Source organism: Canis aureus, chromosome 1 (assembly GCF_053574225.1).
Source record: "Canis aureus isolate CA01 chromosome 1, VMU_Caureus_v.1.0, whole genome shotgun sequence".
NCBI lineage: Eukaryota > Metazoa > Chordata > Mammalia > Carnivora > Canidae > Canis > Canis aureus.
In genome coordinates, this window is record NC_135611.1 from 13,619,125 (window position 1) to 13,643,821 (window position 24,697).

Below are 24,697 nucleotides of genomic sequence, written 5' to 3' on the forward strand. Positions count from 1 at the left end.
CAGAGAACTTGTCTCCTCTACTTAGTGTGAGACATAATGGATGGAGCCAAAATATTTCATAGAGATATGATTTTTTAAATTGTATATATTACAATTTCCTATCTTTGAAGCTAAGGCATAGATATGATAAAATGTCATATATATTACAATTTCCTATCTTTGGAGCTAAGGCATTTTTTATGCTAAACATTGAACCAAGATTTCATAAGAAAACACATTTTCTTATACTACTTTATATTGTTCATATTAGATCTAGTCTTTCATTTTATTAGAAGAATATCAAAAAAATATAACCTAGAATATATAATCAATCTAAACTTAGAATAACAGCTGATGAGACTACCAATAAGCAGTTGTGTGTGAATATTTTTTTAAAGAACATAGGAAAAGCACAGCCAATTTTACAGAGATTTAGCATGACTAAGAGTATCTTTTAATAACTTTCAATACATATTTATATCAATTAGAAATGTATTCTTCTGGGGCACGTGGGTGACTCAGTTGGTTAAGCAGCTACCTTTGGCTTAGGTCGTGATCTCAGGGTTCTGACATGGAGTCTGCTTCTCCCTCTCCCTTTGTCCCTCCCCCACTCATATGCTCTCTCTCTCTCTCTCTCTCTCAAATAAGTAAATAAAATCTTAAAAAAAATTTTTTTCTTCCAATTCATAAGATTTTTAAAAGCAGGGAATGTTAATATGACTACACTTTGACACATGATAAATGCCTTCAACAAAATGTTTATTTTTGAATACTTTTAGCTTCACAGAAAAGTTGCAAAGATAATCCAGGAAATTCTGTGTACTCCTAACACATTTTCTCCAGTGCTAACATCTAATTATCAGTATACATTTGTTCAAACTGAGAGGACAGCATTGGAACACTGCTACTAACCAAACTCCATATTTCACTTGGATTTCACTAGCTTTTCCATTAATGTCAACATTTAAGTATTTTTTTAAATACTCAGCCAAAAGGGGAGGGCCTTAAATTTACAATGGTAGTTTATGAATTATTAAAATTATGTTCTTGAGAAAATTCTTGCTTATCCATATATCACCTTTGTAAAGATTTTTCTTGACCCAGTGAGGTATGTGAAATATAAGTGACAATGATAATACAGTGACCAAGTAGTTCAAAAATTGTATAGCATTCAATTGAATAACATAGTACTTCTGAAATGTAAATAAAAGTCACTTGAAGACAAGATGTTAAGTGGTAAACTCTACCTCTAGCTATATAAGTATGATAAAATCGCTAAAATGCATTGTTTCAAGGTTTATTCACTAACATTCAAATGTGAAAAAAGATGCAAGCCACAAACTGGTTTTTATTATAATTGCGTTTTCCCATCTTTTGGTGCACTTTTTACACCATAAGATGGTCTTGTTCGATGACAGAGAAATGTGGTTTAGGGGGAGCAGAATCTCCCGTAAAAGAGAATGCTAGCAGTTTTGTTGTGCCTGATGAAGAAGAGGAATGGATGGTTTGCATTAAATTCAATGGGGGGGAGTCTGCTGCGAATACTCACCTCACTCCCACTGCCAGCTGCAGCCTCTGTACCTTGTTCATTTATTTCTATAAAAGACTTATGGAAAACATTGGACAGAAATAAGTTTCCCTCCATTGACATTCCTGAGAAGTCAGCCTTGCCCTGGTTAAAGGCATCACTCATCCCCATACTCCTCAGGGATGACTTGAGATCATAAGTCTCTTCCAGCCTGAACTTGGGGAGATGCAGCTCCACTTCATACAACTCCATCATGTCTGCGCTGGTCCACTCACTCAGCTTCTCGTAGGTGATGGCCCTTTCCAGCTGCAGGTGCACAATGAGGAGGAGAGAGTCAGTGAGAAATATTGGTTGAGTGAGACCTCAAGGGATTACACAGAGGAATTACCATCACTCCTGTTATCCAGGGTAACAAAGCACACACATTTGGAAATTCCTTGTGTCATGAGATTCTTCACACTGTCGACCTATAGAATCTTCGTTTTGCAACACAGTCGTTCCCAGGACACGGGAGAATTTGACCTTGATTCAAAATGGAAGTACTTCTGTGCCATCAACTACACACAGAAATGCACCAATGTAAATGTGCATTTAGGTGCTGTCTACACTAAAGTATAAACTTTAGAATAAATTATGTGCCAGGGAACAAAAATACATTTGTTATATTAACATGGGAGATGATTCTCTGAAAACAAAATCGGAGATAAAATGTCTGTATAATCACGGCAATATGAAATTATTCATATAATTGCTACTTTGCTTTTGCTACTTTGAGAGTATTCTACACCCGAATATTGTGGTCAGTGACATACTTGTAGATGATATACATAGTAATCTGACAACATATTTAGCTTCCTGCACTCTTAGGAAGAAAGGCTTATCTTATAAGGGTGTGACTCTCATGGTTTAGTGTCCACACTTGGTCTTATTTTTACCAATCTTTCTAGATTTTATGATACAATTTGGAAACTTCTTTTACATTCCAGCAGGGCTGTGGACACTTAGAAGTATAAAGAAAGTGATGTGCATGAAAAGTTATACACGGTGCAATGAAAGCCAGGCTGCCTATTGCATGAGAAACTATTGTTCAATTTAAATATACTGATTGCTCAGACACATGGTCTGACCAAAGTTATATCAGACTTCATAGAAATTTGGCTGATAAATAACTTAAATAATACTGGAAGGTAGTACTGATACACACTGTTTCTCCTGAGGACTTAAACAAGACTCTGACTTCCAAAACTTGAAAAAAAATCCATTTTAATTAAATAGAGTCTTGTTTAAAAAATATGTATCTAAAACTAGATTAATGCAAATGATTAAAAAATTAACCTCCAATTAAGGAGGCCCTGGCAGAGGGAGAAGAAAGACATATTTGTTGAGAATATGGTTCTCCTGGTTGAGGGAGAATATACATATTTGTTGCTCGTGTGGCTGTTTGTTTAGCTACACAGGGCTAGAGCCTATAGATTACTTAACCTTTCCGAGGAACAGTAATACCAACTTAAAGAGTTTTATAAAGCTTAAATGCCACTGTGAAGGTAAATTCCCTAGGAAGCAAGGTACATTGGTTGTCTTCCTCTACAGGAATCAAAGAACAGACAGGGAGACCATGTCTTATATTTCTACCCAGAGGGGTAAATACCAGAACCTTCCCAGGAGACAGACTGTACCTGATCCAGCCCATCAACATCTTCTGGCAGCAGTACAAGCAGGCTGAGGTCATGGCTGTCATAGTAGAGTTGAAGGCCTATGGCTTGTGGCTTTTCAATGTGAAAAATTTGGAGCTTTTCTTTCATGGACATCATTAGCACTGGTTTGCTTGTACTCTACAGAAAGTAAGTGGCAAAGTCACTGAGGAAGTGTTTCAGCAAATCCTTAATTTTGTTTTATCATCATTAGTTCCCAGTACTCTGGGACACGGGCAAAATTGGTGATTCTCGACAAAATGCTGAATAAAGTTACTTAGACCTTACTTTCTGGAAACAGAAAATTTGAATTTCAAATTGGCAAGACTTTATCTACCAATCGATAACATTATCAATAAGTGATGTGGAAGTCTCTATTTATAATGCTATTGCGGCAACCCCTGTAAATTATAGCAAGCTGGATCCTACCGAACACTTTAAAAAGTATCTAATCTTATGCACACTATATAAATGTCGATGATTCAAAAACTGAATAAGGGGTATTTCACCTGCGAACATCTGAGAAAGTATTTTGGTGTCATAAACACTGAAATTTATTAAGAGAACAAAAAGACAATAGGCCAGGAGGAAATGTTTGCAAAACACATATCTGATTAAGGACTGGTATCAAAATATATAAAGAGCTTTTAAAAACTCAATGACAATAAAAGAACCCAATTTTATAAATAGGCCAAAGATAAGAACAGATACCTCACCGAAGGAACACGTATAGCCTATGAAAAGATGCTCTATCATATGTCATTAGGGAATTGCAAATTAGAACAATGAGATACTACTACAGACCTTCTAGAAAGGCCAAAGTCCAAAACACTGACCATATCAACCACTGGCAAGGATGTGGAGCGACAGGCATTGTCATTCCCCATCAATGGGAAAGCAAAGTGGAAGCCACTTCTGGGACACAGTTTGGCAGGTTCTTACAAAGCTAAACATAGCATTGCCATGGGATCCAGCAAATGTGCTCCTGAGCATTTACCAAAAGGAGTTAAAAGCATATGTCCACACAAAACCTTGCACCCAGATATTTATAGCAGCTTTTTTCATAATTGCCAAATATTGGAAGGAACCAAAATGTCCTTTAATAGGATGACTGGCTAAACAAACTGCAATACATCCACACAATGGAATATTATTCAACAGGAGAGTGGGTGGTCTAGAAAATCATGGAACGACAGGGAGAAAGCTTCAAATACATATTGCTTTGTGGAAGAAGCCAGTCTGGAAAGGCTACATACTATACAATTCCAACTATATGATATGCCAGAAAAAAAACAAAACGAGAGACAGTGAAGAGATCAAAGAGACTAAAACGTTGCCAGATGTTTAGAGGGAAGGATGAACAAGGGGAGTACAGGGTATTTTTTACAGCAGTTAAACTATTCTGTATGCTACCTGGTGTAATGGCGGATACATGACATTATGTGTTAGTCAAAACCCATCGAACTATACAAGACCTAAAGTGAACCCTAATGTAAACTGTAGACCAGTTAATAAAAATGTATCCATATTGGCTCATTAACTGTAACTAACGCAAAAGGTTAATAAGGGAAATTATGTGAGGGGAGTTTATAGGAATTCTACTTTCCTCTCAATTTTGCTGCAAACCCAAAAATGCTCTTTACAAATGTCTATTTTTAGTAAAGCCCATGCTCAAACGAAAACAAAACTGCAATTCAGATGCTGTAGACATATTGTTTTGTCTATTCTATGTGGAGCTGTTCATCACAAGTCCCAACCTTCTGCTAATGTAGTGGTCATATGACTAGACCTGTCCATTCAGAATACCTCATGACACAGTGATTTTTCAGGGATGAGCACATGAACGGCACAAAACAGAGACCTCCTTGGGAACATTCTATCAGAGTCAGCAGCAAAGGCTTTATCTACCAGGGTTGTGAAGCTCGAAGGCTCACGACAAGGCAACCATATTCCTGGTCATATAGAGAAATCATATCTTCAGTATTAGAGAATGAAGGCAACCACCAGAGGGACTGGTGACGGTGGGAGTGGAGGCAGAGAGAGATAGAGAAATGAGATTATGGTTTGAGACTCCCTGGATGTCTTGGTTCATCTTAGTTAGGTGACTAATGCTAATACAATTCCCATTTTCCCGGAGCTGGTGTGCAATGCTATTGTATCACTTGCAACTCGTGGATACACTAAGCCAGGCAACTATCCAGCTCATTTCTGGTTAGCCTATCCCATTGTATGTTTGGTCCGTTCCTATCTTTAGCCCACTGATTGTCTGAGGGCCGCCCATGGCACGCATCCCCAGGATTACCCTGATAGGTCCTTGGCAGCACTGTTTATGTGAGAAGACTGCACCCTACCCCCCAAGGACTAAAGAGCTTTAACCAATGATGGCTAATCAATTCCTTTCCTAGGAATTTAAAATGAGATCAGACTGGTCTCTAAAACAGAGGCAGCATTGTGAGTAGCTGTGTTCTGTCCTTGCTAAAGGGAAAGAAGAGAAAGTTAGACTTCAGCCTGAGGGAAGAATATGATGGGAGAAGCAGAGCTGAAAAGATAGAGACTGAATCTTGACCACATCCGACTCCTTGTTTCCACTCAAGTTCTAAGGCCCAGCCACATTCCAGTCCTGGGATTCTCTGCAATCTATCTGTCACCTCTTATTAGTCTCCCTTCTTGCTGTCATCGGTGCGTTCCTATCACACAAACAAGCGTGTTGTGTCCTAACATAAAGAGGAAACTTAATGAAAGAGATGAGATTTTTTAATTTTTATTTCTTTTACTTATGGAAAGGTAAGAGTTTCGTAGAAGAGAGTACTGGTCTAGTAGAGAAAAAACAGAACTAATAGTGAAGATTTGAGGTTAGAGTTCTGGTAGATGTCTAACTTAGGCATGGCTCCAGTCACTTTACCACCTGAAACAAATAAAATAACCACCTTATCTACTCTATCCTAGTCATAACAAGGACTAAGTGATAAAATATGTGAATAGCCTATTTTCAGAGAAGAAAAAACAATGGAAGAGGAATTCCCAGGTGGGATGGACCTGGCTTTTAGCTCAGCCATCCCTGGCCTGGTAAGAGCCAGACTTCATAGGAACATATACTCAGCCAGAAGAGTGAATTTCAAACAGAATCTCCTTTATGAAGCCATGTAAAAAGCCATGATGACTATTAGAAAGTTTCTACCTTGTTTATTCTGAAAGGCTTTTCTGTGGTGTCTTGAACTGAGAACTGATGTTCCCAGATTCCTTTAAAGTAAAGAGCGTTCACCAGGACCATTCTGGTTGCAGAATCCACAGCATCATCAGGTAGGAGATTTGGGATTTTTCCTACGAGAACAAAAGGACAGATTGCAAATGGTATAGTTACATCCTAGCAATATGCCACACTTGCAAAAATGATAATTATGAATACTGCTAAGTGATAATATCTTATATCCACCAATGAGCCACACCAGGAAGTTAGCATTAATAGAATATTACTAACAGGTCCTGTTTAAATTTCATCTACTGTTCCAAAAAGTCCTCTTTCAGGACCAGAAGTCAATCCAAGATCTCAAGTTGTATTTAAGTGTCATTCCATCTTTGTGCCTTTTTTAAAATTTTTTTTATTGGAGTTCAATTTGCCAACATATAGCATAACACCCAGTGCTCATCCGCCAAGCGCCCCCCTCATTGCCCATCTTTGTGCCTTTGAATCTGGGACAGTGCTTCATTCCTCCTTTGTCTTTCACGACTATGACACTTTTGAAAAAGTTTGGTAGCATGCCCCTCAATTCTCAGTTCAGATTTGTCTGATGTTTCTCCTCAGTTGTATCCACCCCCCCCCCACATACACACACCAGAAAGATATGTTAGGCCCTAACTACCAGCTCCTATGAATGTGAATTTATTTGGAAATAAAGTCTCTGCAGATCTAATCAAGTTAAGATGAGGTCGTACTGGATTAGGGTAGCTGTAATCCAATAACTAATGTCCTCACAAGAGGAGGAAAATTTGGACATAGGCACACAGAGAGGACAAGACTCTGTGAAAACACAGACATAGGACAGACGTAAAGAAGATTATATGTTGACTGAGGCAGAGATTGAAGTGTCCATAAACGAAGGGATGTCAAGGATTGCCAGCAACCACCTGAAGCTAGGAGGGAGGCATGCAACAGTGCCTGTCCTAGAGCATTTAAAGGAAGTGTGACCCTGCTAATACCTTGATTTCAGATTTGCAGCCTCCGGAACTGTGGGAAAATACATTTCTATTGTTTGAAACCATCCAGTTTGTGGTAATTTGTCATGACAGCCCTAGGCAACCAACACAACCACAGGAGCAATGTTGTGCTTCTCAATGAATCATACCAGGAAATATATTATGTTCCTATTTCTCATTATGGGTGATGTTAACTTTGATGATTTGAATCCCACAGGTTTCTCACTGTAAAATTACAACTTTTACCCTTTATAATTCCTAAGTATCATTCAGGGAGCTACTTTGTGACCACATAAATTTCCCGTTTCTCATCAAACTTTTGCCCATCAATTTTCGCATTCATGGCTAATCTTGCCTGAAACAATTATGACTGTGTGTTTGCCCAATGGTGATTTTTCAATTTCCACTATTTTTCTACATTTACTAATTAGAATTCTACTATGAGGAGGAACTTTTTCATATCTTCCTTTTATTTAGGTATTCAATAATTTATATCAATATAGACACATGGATATTTGCTTTATTCTATGGGCTATGATCTATTACTGTCATTGCCTATTTTTTTGCTCAAATCATCCCCGATTTGGTTATTGGAAGCCTCCTCGAGGTGGCTCCCATGCCCTTTTGACATGTTCCCAAGTATTTTGAGCACTTCCCTACATTCTGCTGCCACAATGTGTCCTAAGGTTTATCTGGTGCTTTCCATGTCCCAGACCTAGAATTGGCATTTCTTCCAGAAGCCCTGGTTACTTTTTTGAAGAATGGCTTTTTAGAAATCAAGATGTGGATATTAGCCATGCACGATATTACTAGAGTGTCATTGCTCAGCAGAGAAAGCTAGGAAATACATATATTACACACACATCTGTCAATAGTTCTATATCAAATTCTCTTTCTACTTATATATTAAAAATGAGGAAGTCATATTGCTATCTCCTATTTCAATCCAGCAGCACGGAGTTCATGCTCACCTTTGCTTTTCCTTATTTGTAATTCCTTTCTTTGTCAGTGAGAAACCTGGACCTTATTAATTCCAATATATTTATTTATCTGCTCCATCCTAGAATATACATAAGGTAGTTTCAGACTGGCTAACCCATTCTTCTATGAAAAACAAATTTGATAACTAGGTTACAAGATTTGTGTACAGTTCTCTTTTTAAAGCCTTAGAGTACATGGTCAAAATATTATTTTTTCTAGGACAAATATTTGTTCAAAAGAATAATTCTGCAACAGGAAGGTCCGCTAAGAAAACATGCTATTGAAAGAGAACTTTGAATTTTGAAGAGAAAATACAGATGGGGTAGGCTGATAGGTGAAACCCTGCACACTTGTGCAATACCAGAGGGCTACTGAGCAAGTCCAAGTGTTATCCGGGAGTTGGAAGCTCACAAATCAAGAGCAATGGAGCTTCTTGGGAAAAGGGGAGTGTCAATGGGATTGAGGGAATTATTCCATTTACAGCAATTATTCTTCCTTGACTGTGATTTAGAATCACCTAAGGATTTAGAAATATTGATGCCAGAGCCTCACTCCCAGAGATCTGAATTAATTCATCTGGGGTTGGGCTTAAGAATTAGTAAACTTAGTTTCATGAACAGCAAGGACTGAGCGCCACTGGTTTGGAGCCACTTCATCTATTGGCCTTTTATACCTCTCTGCATGCCAGCAATGGGTAGCAAACCTATTAGCTTGCAGGTTAGTGCAGTGAGCAAGGATACTCATGTCACAGTGGGGTTAGGATATAATGGGGTAGCTGAATTGCATTTTTTTAGAAAAAGGATTAGATATAACATGTGTAATGAAACTTTTGGAAATAATGAAAAACAACTAAAGTTAAGTCTATTTAACTTCTCAATTTCCCTTTATTTCTACAAATGAAAAGTAGGTAGGGAAAACAATAATACATAAGTGAAATATAATAAAACAACAATAAAATGAAATCCAGAGCTCCAGCTTTCCATTTTTAGTAATTTGCTGGTAAACTGGGTCCAGGTAGGGGTGGGAGAGAAGGAGATTTTTGATTTATAGCCACTTCTGTGGTGTAAATATTCCCACCATATTGATTTCAAGCTACCAGCATGAAGTCTCTGAAAGGGGGATTGGGGAGAGATGTGCACATGCAGTAAACGGGCTCCCTTCTACGTCAGCACACACCCTGCCTGCGTAGTCCTCACCGGTGCACATCAGAAGCACTGGAGTGGCTTTTTTTTTTTTTTTTTTAAGTTCTGGGGGCAGCACTTTTAGAGATTCCAGTCGATTTGAGGCATGACTTGGCTATGTCTATTCAAAACGAAACAAAACAAAACAACACCTCCCTCATCTACAAAACAAACATTTTGATTTTAACAATTAAATTTGAATTCTATTTTATTTCTTTTGAAGATTTTATTTATTTGAGAGAGAGAGCATGAGAGGGGGGAGGGGGGTGTAAAGGTGGGGGATAGGATGGTGGGCAGAAGGAGTGGGAGAAGCAGGCTCCCAGTTGAGCTGGGAGCCCAATGCAGGGCTCTATCCCAGGACCCTGAGATCATGCCCTGAGCCAAAGGCAGATGCTTAACTGACCAACCCACCCAGGCATCTCTGAATGTGATTTAAATGCTGATGTCAAAACTTTCTGAAACGTTTTAGCGTTGTTTTTGTATCTTATTAATGACAGTATATTAAACTTAATTTAAAATTTGATGATTCAACATGGGGAGGCCATCTACATTATTTTTTTAACTTTATTTTTGCATGGAAGTTTACTTTTTTAAAAGTTCTGTGTAATTTTTTAATTACTCTTATCATTTGATAGAGTTGTAGATGCAAATAGACAACATCTCGAGGACTAAGTTTTGCACAGGCTTATCTCAAGTTGGTTGCAATCCAAATGATGTTAGTTATATTGTATTGTTCTCTGGATTCATATGTTTTCAAAGAAACCAACCTTTTGAACCCAGGCTGCATTAGGACATGTAAAATATAATTATTTTACAAAGAATGTACAAAGTGTAGTTAAATACAACTTTAAAGTATCAGAAAAATTGGACCATGATTTTGCTTACTCTTTAGAGCTAAAGTGCCACCTACTGGCTCACTTATTGCACACACCCTTGGTAGTTTGAGGTCACGAGAAGGACAGTCTTCGAAGATATTCATAGTAAATCCTGCTGAGCACATTTATTAATGTGACACGAGAGTGCCCATGGTGTGCCAAGCGCACAATAGATTTCGAGATTACAAACATGTAGATAATAACCTTCCCCAATATCCACTTTTAAGTAGCTTCTAGCTGTAAAGAAAACAAACCAGAAAAAAATGTGCAACATATACCTGACACTATCATTGAGACTTTGACTCTAAATGCCATGTATATCCCAGTAGTGCATATGGCTACTTGAAAGCAGGCCTATTTCAAAGCTTACAGAAAGAAGCTTCTTTCAGGTGATTCAGATGGAATGTAGTCATGCCAAAGAGTTTCTTAGCAACTTTTTCTTAAGGATGTGCAGAACTCTGCCCTGACAAAGTCAAAGTTCCTGAGTAGCTGGTTAATTCCTTACTTTACTTGGTATTGAATAGCCCTCAAACAACTGATATTTGTGTTTAATGTGTAAAGAGAGAATACAGAAGGATTACAGCTTTCTTCCTCTTTGGAAGATTCCACTTCTAAGACAGAGCTGGCAGGGCCAGTTGGAGCAATGAAGTCATGAGATGTGGGAAATAGGGGCTTCATAGAAGATCCTGTGAAAAATCGAACATGCCCTGGGTTAGCTAATTTTGGAGGAACTCTCATTTTGCGAGTAGTATGACAACAGAGGATTTTTCAAAGTGTATCTACCCTATATCTTGATCATAGAGTAGCTGTAATCTGAAGTCTATTCTTTCCTCCATAATTTCAGATTATTAATTCAACTCTTCCTCAAAAGCAAAACTTCTTTTGTGCTGTCAAATATGGTGGCCACTAGACACACATGGCTACTTAAACATAAATTAATTAAAAAGAGCTCAAGTTAAAAATTCCGTTCCTCAGTCACATTAGCCACATTTAAACTCATCCATAGTCACATGTGGATAGTACAGGTGACCATAGCACACTGGGCACGGCAGACTTATGGCACATGTCTATCATTGCAGGAAGATCTCCTGGGCAGCTGTGTGATCTAGATAGATGGATCTAGTCATGTTCCTTGAGGGACAGTCTGTTCTGGGGCAGCATGGCAAGGACCCTAAGAACCGAGCTTACAGCAGCAGACAATGGCTCTCCTCTAGGCTCTAAAAAGCTTTGCTTGGTGCATAAATCTTTTCAGAGCCTAGAGGAGGGCCATTGTCTGGTGCTGCATAAGCTCAGCTTCTTCGAAGACAGTAGATCAACTGCTCTTAGCCTTTCTATCTGTAGGGCTCCCCTTCTCTTCCAGTCAACACAACAGTCACTGAGCTAGGAATTTGAGACCTCAGATTTAGTTTACTCTCAGACCATTCTTGCAGCCACTTCTGCAATGTTGAATTTATGTTGTATGTGACAACATACTTTTGCCTGTACAATCCCATTTGGTCTTCCTGCCAACGGAAACAGTACAAGCACTCAGCAAATCCTAGCTAATCTATAATTCTAAAAACAAGCTTGCTTTTGAATGAATCTAAATCAGGTGTAAGTTAAGTAAAACAGTCACTCTTGCCTCACATGTGGCTTTTGAGTCACTAGTTCAATGAAAAAGGAACTGAGAACTCAGGGCTGCCAAGTTCCTCAGTGTATTTCGATAAACATTAACATTCTGAACAACGACAATTAGCAGGCCTGCTGTGTGTTAGTGACTTAAAGCTGAAAATCCCATCAGGCAGCATCATTGCACTTGAGCCCTTGAGTCTAGTAGGGGAGGCTGCAGCAGCTAACTTCACTAGCAGGGTGATGCATGTCAAAGTAAATTTTCACACCGAGTGCTGTGTGAATAAAAAGGAAGGCAGAAATAAACTACTGGAAGTTCATTAAGATAAAAAGCTTTTGCACAACGAAGGAAATAATCAACAAAACTAAAAGGCAGCCTATGGAATGGGGGAGAAGATATTTGTAAATGACATATCTGATAAAGGGTTAGTATGCAAAATAAGTTTTAAAAACTTAGAAAACTTAACATCCCCAAAATGAATAATCCAGTTAAGAAATGGGCAGAAGCCATGAATAGACGTTTTTCCAAAGAAGACATACAAATGGCCAAAAGACACATGAAAAGATGTTCAACATCACTTGGCATCTGGAAAACGCAAATCAAAACTACAATGAGATATTGCCTCAAACCTGTCAGAATGGCTAAAATCAACAACACAAGAAACAACAGGGTGTTGGTGAGGATGTGGAGAAAGAGGAACCCTCTTACACTGTTGGTGGGAAGGCAAACTGGTGCAGTCACTTTGGAAAAGAGTATGGAGGTTTCTTAAAAAGTTAAAAATAGAACTACCCTATGACCCAGCAATTGCACTATGAGGTATTTACCCAAAGATACAAAAACATTAATTCAAAGGGATACATGGACCCCTGTTTATAGCAGCATTATCAACAATAGCCAAGTTTGGAAACAGCCCAAGTGTCCATCAACTGATAAAGAGATAAAGAAGATGTATATATACTCAATGGAATATTGCTTAGTCATAAAAAAGAATGAAATCTTGCCATTTGTAATGATATGGATGGAACTAGAGGGTGTTATGCTAAGTGAAATAAGTCAGTCAGAGAAAGATGATTTCTTTATACCAGATAATTTCACTCATATGTGGAATTTAAGAACAAAACAAATGATCATAGGAGAAAAAAAGAGAGAGCAAACCAAGAAACAGACTATTAACTACAGAGAACAAACAAATGGATGGTTACCAGAGGGGAGGTGGGTGGGTGGGGGATGGGTAAAATAGGTGATGGGAATTAAGGAGGGCACTTGTGATGAGTACCAGGTGTCCTAGAGAAGTACCAAATCACTAAATTTTATACCTGAAACTAATATTACACTACATGTTAACTAACTAGAATTTAAAGAAAAAATAAAAGCATTAAAATTAAAATTAAAAAATTAGGGATGCCTGGGTGGCTCAGTAGTTGAGCGAATGCCTTCGGCTCAGGGCGTGATCCTAGGATCTGGGATCGAGTCCCACATCGGGCTCCTTACAGGAAGCCGGCTTCTCCCTCTGCTTGTGTGTCTGCCTCTCTCTGTGTGTGTGTGTCTCTCATGAACAAATAAATCAAATCTTTTTCAAAAATTAAAGACGTTTATGTTGGCAAATCAAACTTCAATAAGAAAGAAAATTAAAAAAAATTAAAGAAATAGAACACTCACCTTTTAGGTTAGCACGAGGCTACCCAGCTAAAAACTACATCTTATTGATCTTTATGACAGCAAGTCTGGGTGACCAGCTATATCCTGGTTTGCCTGGGCCTGAGAGGCCTTTCAGTGCTAAATCCAGGAAAGTCTCAGGCAAATCAGAACAGGAACATAAAGCCATGTAACTGAGTTTGGGATATGAGTGCAACTGATGTGTGAAACTTTCAGGTCATCTCCTTAAAAAGCAAAGAAATTTTCTTTTCCCCATTTCCTGGTGGCTGTTAAATGACAAAAGCAAGAATCATCTTAGACTTAAATATGAAAACCAGGTTTTGAGGGTGGCGCAGCTGACCCTCCAGTCTGGGTCTCCAGATCACCTCAGGAAACAGAATACTTGTCTATCTGCCTTTTGACTATTATGTGAAAGATTAATAAGCTTCTACTTTATCATTAAGCCACTGTATTCCAGGTCTCTCAGCTGCAGCAGCTTAGCCCACTACTCTAATATGATCTGATTTTGAAAATTACTTAAGATTACATCTAATGCCACAATTTTGTTGTTAATTACTAGCTATTTTTCCTTAGAAATCACAAATGTAGCAGTATGTCAACTTTCCCCCTTGCATTTTCCTGCTTTTTGTCCCTGGGCTCCTCTTTGGAATTATTGGGATATGAGAATTTTCTTGTCCACTTAGTAAAGTGGGTATCTTGACATGTATGTTTTAGATACGACCGATTGGGAAAGCTGTGGATCTGAAAATCATGGGCATGAATAGAAAGAAATATTCTGAATATTTAAAATGTGTCCATAGTTCTAGTTAAGAAATACACATACTTCCACACAATGCAAGTTCAAAAAAATACAACAATGCTCAGCAAAGACCCTCTTCCAAACACCTTGGTGAAAGCTTACCCTCTGTCTGGCTTTCAACCCAAGAATTGATCTCCTTTCGAATTTGTCCAGAAGCTCCCACAAAGTTAACAGACTGTGGTTCTGCACCGAAGTATGCTTTCATGTCTTCTAAGTATTTCTGGAAGATAGAGGTAAAATCTCCTTTTGTAGAGTTTGTCCAAAACTGAGAAATGCAGTCTATTGAAGGACAGTTGCAAACCCTCACCCTGTTGTCCCCTTCTGTCTTTCCATACTCTGTTTTTGGTCAAAAACTAAGGGCTCCCCTCTTTAAAGTTAGCTGGACACTGACTAGCCATGTAGAAGTCCAGGTGTGGAGGAAGGCCTGCCTCCCATAGTGCTGGGGGCTTCTATACCCTCGCCTATTTTTTTTTAAGTAGGCTCTACTTAAACCCAACGCAGGGCTTGAAGTCACAACCCTGAGACCATGACTCAGATGCTTAACCAACTGAGCCATCAAGGTGCCCCAACCCTTTCCTATTTTTATTCATGCCTGTGGAATGGGGCTGGAATGAAAATGAAGAGAACTCTAGGAATCTCAGGACTGACTCCAGTGACTAAGACATATTAGCAGTTGCACTTGGCTTTTTGCAGCAGAGCAGGAACCAACGTGAAGCCTGTAGGTGTGGCAGCTGCCTGCTATGGACTCTAGTGCCCAAGAACCTGTGGAGGGCCCCTGTGGAAAACTGTAGATTGCTAAGCATGACCAAAGGTTCAGAAGCCTGTCTGAGGGAAGAAAGCTGACGTCATCCTCACAGCCCTTTGATGTCCAGCCTGGTGGCAATCATTATAAGCAGGCTGTAGGGTTGTTGCTATGAGGGTACTGCCATGAGAGCATAATTTATTTCTCAGGACTGCTGTCCTTCATACTCCTTCAGTTTATTACTCTATGGAGGAATTGTGTGCAATAAAAAGTGTGAGTTAATTTAGCCTCCAGGCAGCAGTTTGAAGATTAGGAAGTCTAAATTCTGTAGAAATTATCACCTAGTAAGAAAGGAAAGCTTAGAGATTCACAAGGCATCATTCCCTGTCTCAACTCAGCGGTTCTGATCAACCTCTCCAAGCACATCCAGAGCTTGTGAACATTTTAAAAGACGTATCATTTTGTATTTCTGCATCCTTCTCATCTTTAAGTACCCACCCCACTCAAATACCTCCTACTTCTGGACCAAACCCAAATGCACGAGACTACCAGTAACAGAAATGTCTTTAAGGCCTCGTCTGGATGCTCTTCTGTCTTTAGTAATAACAAAGCCCAACTCCTGAACTCCCCAGAATTCACTGGCTACGGGCAGGGACAGTACTGCTTGTTATCACAAAAAAGCTTTATCTTTTCTATTGCTCTCCCTCTACCCTACCCAATTTCCTTGCTCTTTGCTCACTGGGCCAAAGGATGTGATGGACTAACATGAAAGACGTCAATGCTTGGCCTGGTTCAGGGTTGACCACTCTGAGGAGCCCTTGAATCTGAACTGAGGACAAAAGCATGGTCTGCATTGTGGGGTCTCAACCATCTGAGAAGGGGAGAAGTTGATTTTATCCCATGTTAAGAGTCTTTTGTAAAGTCTCTAAAGTTATGCTGTGACATGACTTGTTTGATCTCAAAGTCAGCTTTGCACTTGAGGACACACACAGTCTCTTGCCTCACTCCTAGGACCAGCATCACCTTCTGCTCCTGCAGATTGACCCTACTAAGTTACTTGACATCTTTTGCTCCCATTTCCTATGAAACACATGCTAACCTACACAACCCACATTTCTATGCATGTTCGTCCACTGAGGTGAACCCCTTCATTCTGAGCATAATGATCTGCTCACTAGATCTGGTTTGAGACCCATTATTGGTTTCCTTTACAACTAGACACGTATTGGTGGTCTATATGATTGTTTGCCAGTAAAGCTGACCACGTCCATTAACATTATCCTGGGATCAGTAGAGAAATGTACAGAGTTTCCTGATTGGTCTCACATGGCTCTTTCTTTCCCACCAGCTTAAAACAACATATTTGCACTTACAGTGTGAAATGGGTAAGTTTTCTCTCCATATAGCCTGTTGGCTGTTTTAAGGACGTAAGATGTGCTGGGGTTGTTGATTTCTGAGATAAGAGTCTGGAAGTGGGAATGTATTTCTTCAACCTTGCCCAAACCGAATTCCTTTAAAAGAAAAGGCGTTAGTCAAATAGTCAAATGAAAACATTGAACAAGAACTATGTATATGTGAACACCCTATACCTAAATGATTTGGTGTACTGCAAACAAAAGCTGGAATCAATTTATGGTGGACAAAAAATGTTTTCTTCAGTGTTAGCAGGGCAAGACTTTAAATGTTGCTGGGGTATCATTTTCTTCACATTTAGTTTGAAAAAGCAAGAACAGATTAGAAGGTGGGGAAGCTTTGAAGGGGAGGAAAAGATGGAGAGAGAGAAAGGGAATGAATACAACACCCCTTCCAAAAAAGTGTACAAATTTTTGTATTTTTGAAAATGTTCCATAACTTTATGATATTTTTCTAAGAAAAGTTCCCTATCAAAAGTTGCTTAAAATAGCCACTAAAATACATGTGCTGCAAGTGTTTTCTGCTTAATTATCAAATGTATATTAAAAATAAGACATACCATCTTTCTTTTCTTTTCACTTTCAGGACAAGATTTGAGGTCCTTGTCTCTGCTAAAGTGAAGCACCTGTCATTTCAATAAAAAAGGCAATAAGTGAACATGCTTTGTGAATACATAATTATATGAAATACTTATCAGCAAATACAAGGCAGTCATTCCCATCACTACAGAAAGTATAATTAATTAACTAGGGGGGCTCTGATTTCACTTAAATGATGTGTGCTCTGATTTCACTTAAATGATGTGTTAACTGAATGGATGGAGTAAGTCAGCAACAGCTTTTAAATAAATTTTTTAAACTCCTGTTTAAATAGCTGGTGTCTTTATTCTTATTCTCTTTATAGGACATTTAAGATGATGTTGGGAAGATCCTTAGAGGTAAAAATCTCTTGTATTCCATGTTTTATTTTTTTCTCTAAAGTTCTTTTGAAAACTAGGTGTTCAATTGAGAGATTCATTTAGACAATTTAAGCATAAGCCACTGTTGCCCCAATTCGGGGATTTTAGTCATTTATTCTAGTTAAGTGTTTATTCTCATTGTCTACCCCACTTGGCAATTATAGACACAGTCTCTATGGTCACCCCAGCATTTCATCTGAAAGTTAACTAGAAGGATGTGGACATCCTTGCTTTCCCTGACTTGTACAACAGTAGAAAAATAAGGTGATTATTCCATCTCCCACAGCCTGGACCCAGCTCACAATAAGGAAAAAACTCTAGTTTACCAAAGGTTGTGCTGACACATAGTGATGGGGTGCTTGAGTGACTCAGTCTCAATTGCAAACCGATGCTGTTGATATATAAATAGTATTTAAATAAAACAAGGCCAAGAAACACACAGCAATATATTTATATGAAGTTGACCTAAATTGGAATCCATCTAAGATTGTCTATTTTAGTAATAAACAATTATTAACTAGTGGTGAACCAGGATTTGCTGTGAACCAGGATTTTGTTGTTGTAAACTACGCAATATCTTGTGAACTAAAAGAGTAAGGGTGACATCCTAGGTCCAAACTGACAAAATATACATTCTTCCTATTTCATTCAGAATTACTGGCTGTGCCTTTTTCTGTATTTGGCCCTGAGGGTGCCACCTTGAGTGGAAATTCTATCACTTGGCCTTTTGATTATTGCATGACTTAGGGCTGGATTTGCTCTTTTCTATTTCTATTTTAAAAACTGACACATATATTTATGTTTGCGCACATGCACACATATACACGTGGCTTTTTTTTTTTTTTAAAGATTTTTTTTATTAATGATAGTCACAGAGAGAGAGAGAGAGAGAGAGAGAGAGAGGCAGAGACACAGGCAGAGGGAGAAGCAGGCTCCATGCACCGGGAGCCTGACGTGGGATTCGATCCCGGGTCTCCAGGATCGCGCCCTGGGCCAAAGGCAGGCTCCAAACCGCTGCGCCACCCAGGGATCCCTACACGTGGCTTTTTTAATTATGTTTTTGCTATCCATGGCTATACTTGGGTGCACACATGCACACACACACAATGCTTTGAAGATGCTTACAGCAAATCAATAATTACTTATACAATACTATTGTTTTGTTATTTTAATGCTCTCAATGGACTCTTTACATTCATTCAGACAACCAGGGATTGAGCACAGAAACAACCAAACAACAGAAAAGGCTGGATTCACTTGATTTTTCTATTTGTGTCTCCAAGAAAATCCTTCTGAGATTGGAAAGATGATGACTAATTCTATTGTTTAAAGTATGAGCCATTCAAAAACGAAACAGTATCACTCAAATGTATAATTTAAGAAAGAAAACAAATAAACAAAGCAAAAAGAGACAAACAAAAAACCAGGCTCTTGACTACATAGAACAGAGGGTTACCAGACAGGAGGTGGGTGGGAGGGTGGGGGAAATAGATGAAGGGGATTAAGAGCTCACTTGTCATAATGAGCACTGAGTAATGTACAGAACTGTTGAGTCACTATACTGTACACCTACAACTAATATAACACTGTACGGTAGCTTCACTGGAATTAAAATTTAAAAATAAAGTATGAGCCATTTCTTCTTGAAATATATTAATAATCAAAATAAAATTGTTTTTGGTGTTGAATCAAACTTGATAACCTTATCATTTGATCTTGCTAGGGAACACGAGCTCTTACATGGTTTTTCAAGCAGCAATTTTCCAGGTGATTCTCTTTCTCAGACTTCTTTTTACATCCTAAAATAATACGTTTAAGAGTATCTTTTATTTTGAAGGATATGGCTATAAAATGTAAGCTATTTGGACTTGAGGAAGCAAATGACGATGAAAATTAAAGAAACACTCTGTTTACAGGCCACAAAGAATGCTTGCCCTCTTCTGCTCACCTGAGCCATTTGGGCTGCAGTGGTACTTCCGGTGCCCAAATATACCATGGCCAAAGAGGTTGAGATGCCCCAGGGAGAAAAGAAAATATTTTTGCCCTCAGCTGATTCAGCTAGCTTTTTGCTAAAGTCCAGGGCAAATTGGTTGATTGATTTTGCTAGAGAGTCCATTGGGAAAACCTAAGAAAAATAAAGCAGAGATGGAAAACTTGTTAATAATCCTTTCCATTTATTTTACTTTTATATTTTACTGTTGGCTGACACAACTATCTTCTTCAATCACTCCTTCTTGAAATGACAAAAATATATATCTAATTTGATTTTATATAGTATATTTAATGTATATATGTTCATCCATTTTATATGCATGCATTTCCATTTATTCTTACATGGGTACTTATTCATAACAACCAAATGGGCTGGAGGAAACTCTCATACCAACATTATTAATTTACATATTAGAAAACTGAAATCCAGAGAGTTTAAGAGAATTGCTCAAATTTTTGTGCTAAGGTGCAGAAGAGAACAATTGGGGGCTGGTTAGTTGGCAGCTCCTTGTTGAGAAAAGCACAATAACAATGGCAATGGAAGCAGGTTTTCACACTGTCAGGCTTGAGCTGCTTTTCAATGCACAACTTGACTATTGACTTTAAGCAGTAGTTGAGAAATCATTAGACATATTTTCAAGACACTTTGTTTTTTCTCACTTATCAATCACTCATATTTTTATACTTTTGAACCTTATTTATTCATTCATGCCTTTAGATATGCTCTTCTTGTTTCCGAGAATGCTCTGCTCCTCCTTTACTCTATTGGAATCCAATTCTGTTCAAGTTCCTCTTTTTTCTTTAGAAGCTTTTCCTGATCTCCGTGTGCATAGAAGTTAAGTCTCACAACATCATTTCTGCCCTTTGCTTGACATTTATCCCACTGGTACTTCTGTCTTCATATGTTTATGTCTTTCCAACTCCAGCTAAGTTCCTTGAGAGTAAAATTGTCTATTTCTCCAACCACACCTCACTCAGGACTTTACACAAAATGTGTGCATATAAATTCTTGTTTATTATTTCTTTACAATGTTCATTATTTGGGCTTCAGCCACCATTTTTTATTCATTTAAACTTAAAACCATACAGTATAGTGGGAAATGCTCATAGAGAAGTAGGGAGATCAAGGCTCTTTGCCTTTACTCCCACTCACTTGAGTCCCTCTGAAACTGGTCTTCTTGAACAAAATATCTCAGTTTTTCTTATTTAAAAAAAAAAAATTATGTCACCTAGAACTTCATCTTATACTGGCATTACCTGACCCTTAGAACTTTAGAAAGGTCAAGAGTTCTCTCTAGTCAAATAGTTGAATCAAGGGAGAGCCATATGTAAGCCAAGTTTTGATTTCATCATGAATTATATTAACAGTGATCCTGCTAAAATCCCTCCTAACCATAGGCTGATACCTAGTCAAAGAACTTCCCAGCCTCTAAATCCTGCTTCAGCCATAGTTCCTACCTATTATTAAAGATGATGATAATCCTAAGCTAGTATTACTTGACTAAAGAAGAAACAACTTTAGTTTTGTAGTAAATCTACACCCTTTCAAAATGTTCGAAACTTGCCAGTACGTATTTTTTCTTAATAGATCCAGTGGCATCTTGGAAATAACCTCCTTAATCTCTTTTCAGCTATATTCATTCAACAATGTGTTGTTTATTGCCTATATATTAAGTTTTATCTCTTTAGAACTCATGAATCACATTCATATGGAAAATTCTTGGCTCCTTGAAACCATACTAACCATGAAGGGAGGAAAAAGTAAAGTCTTAGGGCCTGAGATTTTTATCTTTCTACCTAAACCATAGGTAGAATGTAATAAATTCCTGAAAACAATAATTTTATCTAATGAAAGAGCTCATTTCTTGTAGAAAGCTAATACCCAGTTATGTTCAGCTTCATTAATTCTGTTAATATCATCATTAATATATGAGATATTGCCCAGAAAATAAAGGAACAATCCCTGTCATTTTTTTCTTACAAAAAATATATAGACATGATAATCCGTTAGTAAAAGTTAACCCAAGTGTGAAATGTGCTTTCTGAAGAATGCAGAATTTTAGGATGATTTTTTTTTAATATTTTATTTATTTATTCATGAGAGACAGAGAGAGAGAGGGAGAGAGAGAAAGAGAGAGAGAGAGAGGCAGAGGCACAGGCAGAGGAAGAAGCAGGCTCCATGCGGTGAGCCCCAGATGGGACTCAATCCTGGGTCTCCAGGATCATGCCCTGGGCTGAAGGCAGGTGTTAAACCGCTGAGCCACCCAGGTTGCCCTAGGATGAATTTTTATAAGAATTCATTAATCCATACAAGGGTTAGAAAATGATTTTTTTCAGAGATTATAAACATTTAGATCAGAAACCTACTATGCCATTTTCAAAAAAAAGTTTTCTTTGGGGCAGCCCGGGTGGCTCAGTGGTTTAGTGCCGCCTTCAGCCCAGGGCCTGATCCTGGAGACCTGGGATCGAGTCCCACGTCGGGCTCCCTGCATGGGGCCTGCTCCTCCCTCTGCCTGTGTCTGCTTCTCTCTCTGTCTCTCATGACTAAATAAAATCTTTAAAAAAAAAAAAAAGTTTTCTTTGCAGTTTTCAGGAGTTATAGATGTGTCAGCTTACATATATATGTATTTATATATGTAATATATGCAAATATATGTATGTAAAGTATGTAAAATTTCAATCTCTCAAGGGCTTAGGGGAAAAGCTGGAGAATTATGAAAGTAATAAAAGGATTGTGTCATTCATCAAAACGTCCCATGATACACATAATCCCAAAGAACCTTGGAGTCCCCTTTGGTCCAATCGTCTTGTTCTATCTACTAGGAAACTAAGGCTCAGAGAGCTTACACGTGCTGCCCAATGTGTACAGCCAGCTAAGAGCAAAGTTACTGCTGCAATTCCATTCTCTGGGCTCTGAATACGATTGTTTTTGTCATTGCATCTCATTGTCTTCAAGATTTTAATGGTAAAAGGGAAGGACTGGGTGAGGAAAGAAGGTGAACAAGAGGAAGAAGAAAGGAGGGAAAATGGTGAGGAGGAGGAGGAAGTGGGAAGGATACTCGCCCCTTTTTCCATAAAAGGATACCCAAGGTTCCTTGACTGCCCAACAAGACTACACTGCCCACTTTGCGGAGCTGTGCCTTCCAGAGGATGACATCTCTCCTCAGCACTTCTACATTTACCCAAAGCCATTTTCTGAGGGAAGCAATAGTTTGGGGTCTTTAACATTGAGCACATAGTGGAAGGCTGGGGCTGAGGCTACTTGATGGAAGAGAAGAAAGCTACCAGCCCAGGGAATGGTGGCTAGGATGGGATGTGGAGTGGGGACAGAAGAGAACCAAACCATTAATTCTACTCATTAATAACTGGGACCAATTCATATTGCCAAGCCTTTTCTCCTGAAGGGTTAGAATGGGTTGGGCTCGATTATTCTGAGAATACTCTATTTCTCTTTGCCTATGTTGGCAGACACAGAGGTGGCCAATCTAAAAACGTGACAAGAGGAGATTCCATTCACGGCCTCACAATTCTTGGTGAAACCATTTCTCTACCTCCTTTTAAATGAATGCTCTCTCTCTCTCTCTCTCTCTCTCTTTGCCCTCTTTCTCATACAAGCTTGGAACCAGTCCGGGGTTAAATCCATCTGACTTGCATAGAATTCTCAGGAGGATGAAGCTTTATCTATTATTTCTGTTTTCGGAGCCTTGATCATTTGTTACTCAGGTAGGCACTTCAGTAAAAAAGGAAAACATAAACATTTTGAAACAAAGAAATGCGTACAATACCTTGTTTTCTTCTGCTGGAGCAGAATTGGCAAGTGGTTCGTTCAGTAAGCGATTGTGGCTGAGTTAAGTAACTTCTAACTGTAGAAATATCTTTAAAAATACTAACTCCTCCCTTTTCTTAGCTCCACCCTCTGACTCACTTTTACAAGCCCTTACACTCTTCCTTTCAGGTCTTGCTTGGCCAGGAACTCAAATAAAAAGAGATAAACAGTTAAGGTTTTGCCTGAATGACTTAATTACCCACACTTTCCATGTCTGTTTGCATGTGGAGACCTGAACTCTGACAAATTGTAACTCACACTTTCCTTGCTTGCTCTCTTCTCTAGTCTGCCAGTTGGCAGCAGTTATAGTAGTTTCCCCAGTTGCCTTCATTAAAAAAAAAAAAAAAGGCTCCAAATTAGTGGAATAATGGGCAGTAAAATGGAAAATATGATAGGTGAAATATTTGCAGTTAAACTGTTAAAGCTGCTCTAAAGGGGCGCCTGGGTAGTTCAGTGGGTTAAGCATCTGCCTCCAGCTCAGGTCATGATCTCAGGGTCCTGGGATCAAGCCCTGAGTCTGGCTCCCTGCTCAGCAGAGAATCTGCTTCTCCCTGTCTCTCTTTCTCTGCCCCTTCCCTCCACTCATGTTCTCTCTCTCTTTTTCAAATAAATAAAATCTTAAAAATAAAATAAAGCTGCTCTTCAGGTGCCATGTGCAAGAGTCATCCAACAAATGTTGGTGTTCTTCTCCCTTGATGGGTTGATGCAGGACCCAGGCACAATTCCAACCAGTCCCATATCCAGGCTCCCACCCCAGTGACAAAGGGTCTAGATCAATGTTTTAGGGACACTGTGTCAGATGCTGGTTCATCATTTTTAAATTTTCTTTTATTTCTTCCTATGAATGTTCCTTCACTCCTTCATATTTATTGGGCAGGAAAAACAACAGTTACCATTTTATCTTCTACCACTAAATACCTGTCCATGGTGGGGTTGTAAGAGGATCAGAGAGAGGAATGGAATTGAGGATAATTCAGAGGGATCAAGGGAAAGAAGGAGCCTCTCTACTTATCAAAGATTTAGAATGTTCTTCATACACTTTGCACTTTCCTTTCACTGGTAAACTGGCTCAGAAAACATTTGAATGTTAGTGGGGACCCCAGGGCACAGTTTTTCTCTTGACCTCACTAGGGAATGTGACCTGTGTAAGAAACTCTATCGCACCTGCCTAATGTGGGCCAAGTAGATAATTATATCTATGGGCGCCTCCAGACTCTAACATGGAGGCTGTAGATAGAGAGGCTTCATCTCGCCAGGCAGCAGTTCACCCGAG

The 24,697-nt window shown here is 38.7% G+C and overlaps 1 protein-coding gene across 1 annotated transcript; it reads right to left on the bottom strand.

The window, feature by feature from the left end:
• Positions 1-721: 721 nt before the first annotated feature.
• Positions 722-23,515, bottom strand: SERPINB10 (serpin family B member 10). The gene is made up of 8 exons (XM_077888280.1): positions 23,384-23,515; positions 19,555-19,731; positions 17,208-17,273; positions 16,609-16,746; positions 14,596-14,713; positions 6,377-6,519; positions 3,184-3,339; positions 722-1,813 (listed from the first exon to the last, which is right to left on the bottom strand). The coding sequence occupies exons 2-8, from the start codon at positions 19,720-19,722 to the stop codon at positions 1,409-1,411; spliced, it is 1,194 nt and encodes a 397-aa protein (XP_077744406.1). The 5' UTR covers positions 19,723-19,731; positions 23,384-23,515; the 3' UTR covers positions 722-1,408.
• Positions 23,516-24,697: the final 1,182 nt, after the last annotated feature.

Coding starts and splice junctions, on each gene's coding strand:
- SERPINB10 (XM_077888280.1), bottom strand. CDS start 19,722: ATGGACTCTCTAGCAAAATCAATCAACCAATTTGCCCTGGACTTTAGC. Junction 17,274..19,554: donor CTGCAGCCCAAATGGCTCAG/GTGAGCAGAAGA, acceptor TTGAAATGACAG/GTGCTTCACTTTAGCAGAGA. Junction 16,747..17,207: donor GTGAAAAGAAAAGAAAGATG/GTATGTCTTATT, acceptor TTTCTTTTAAAG/GAATTCGGTTTGGGCAAGGT.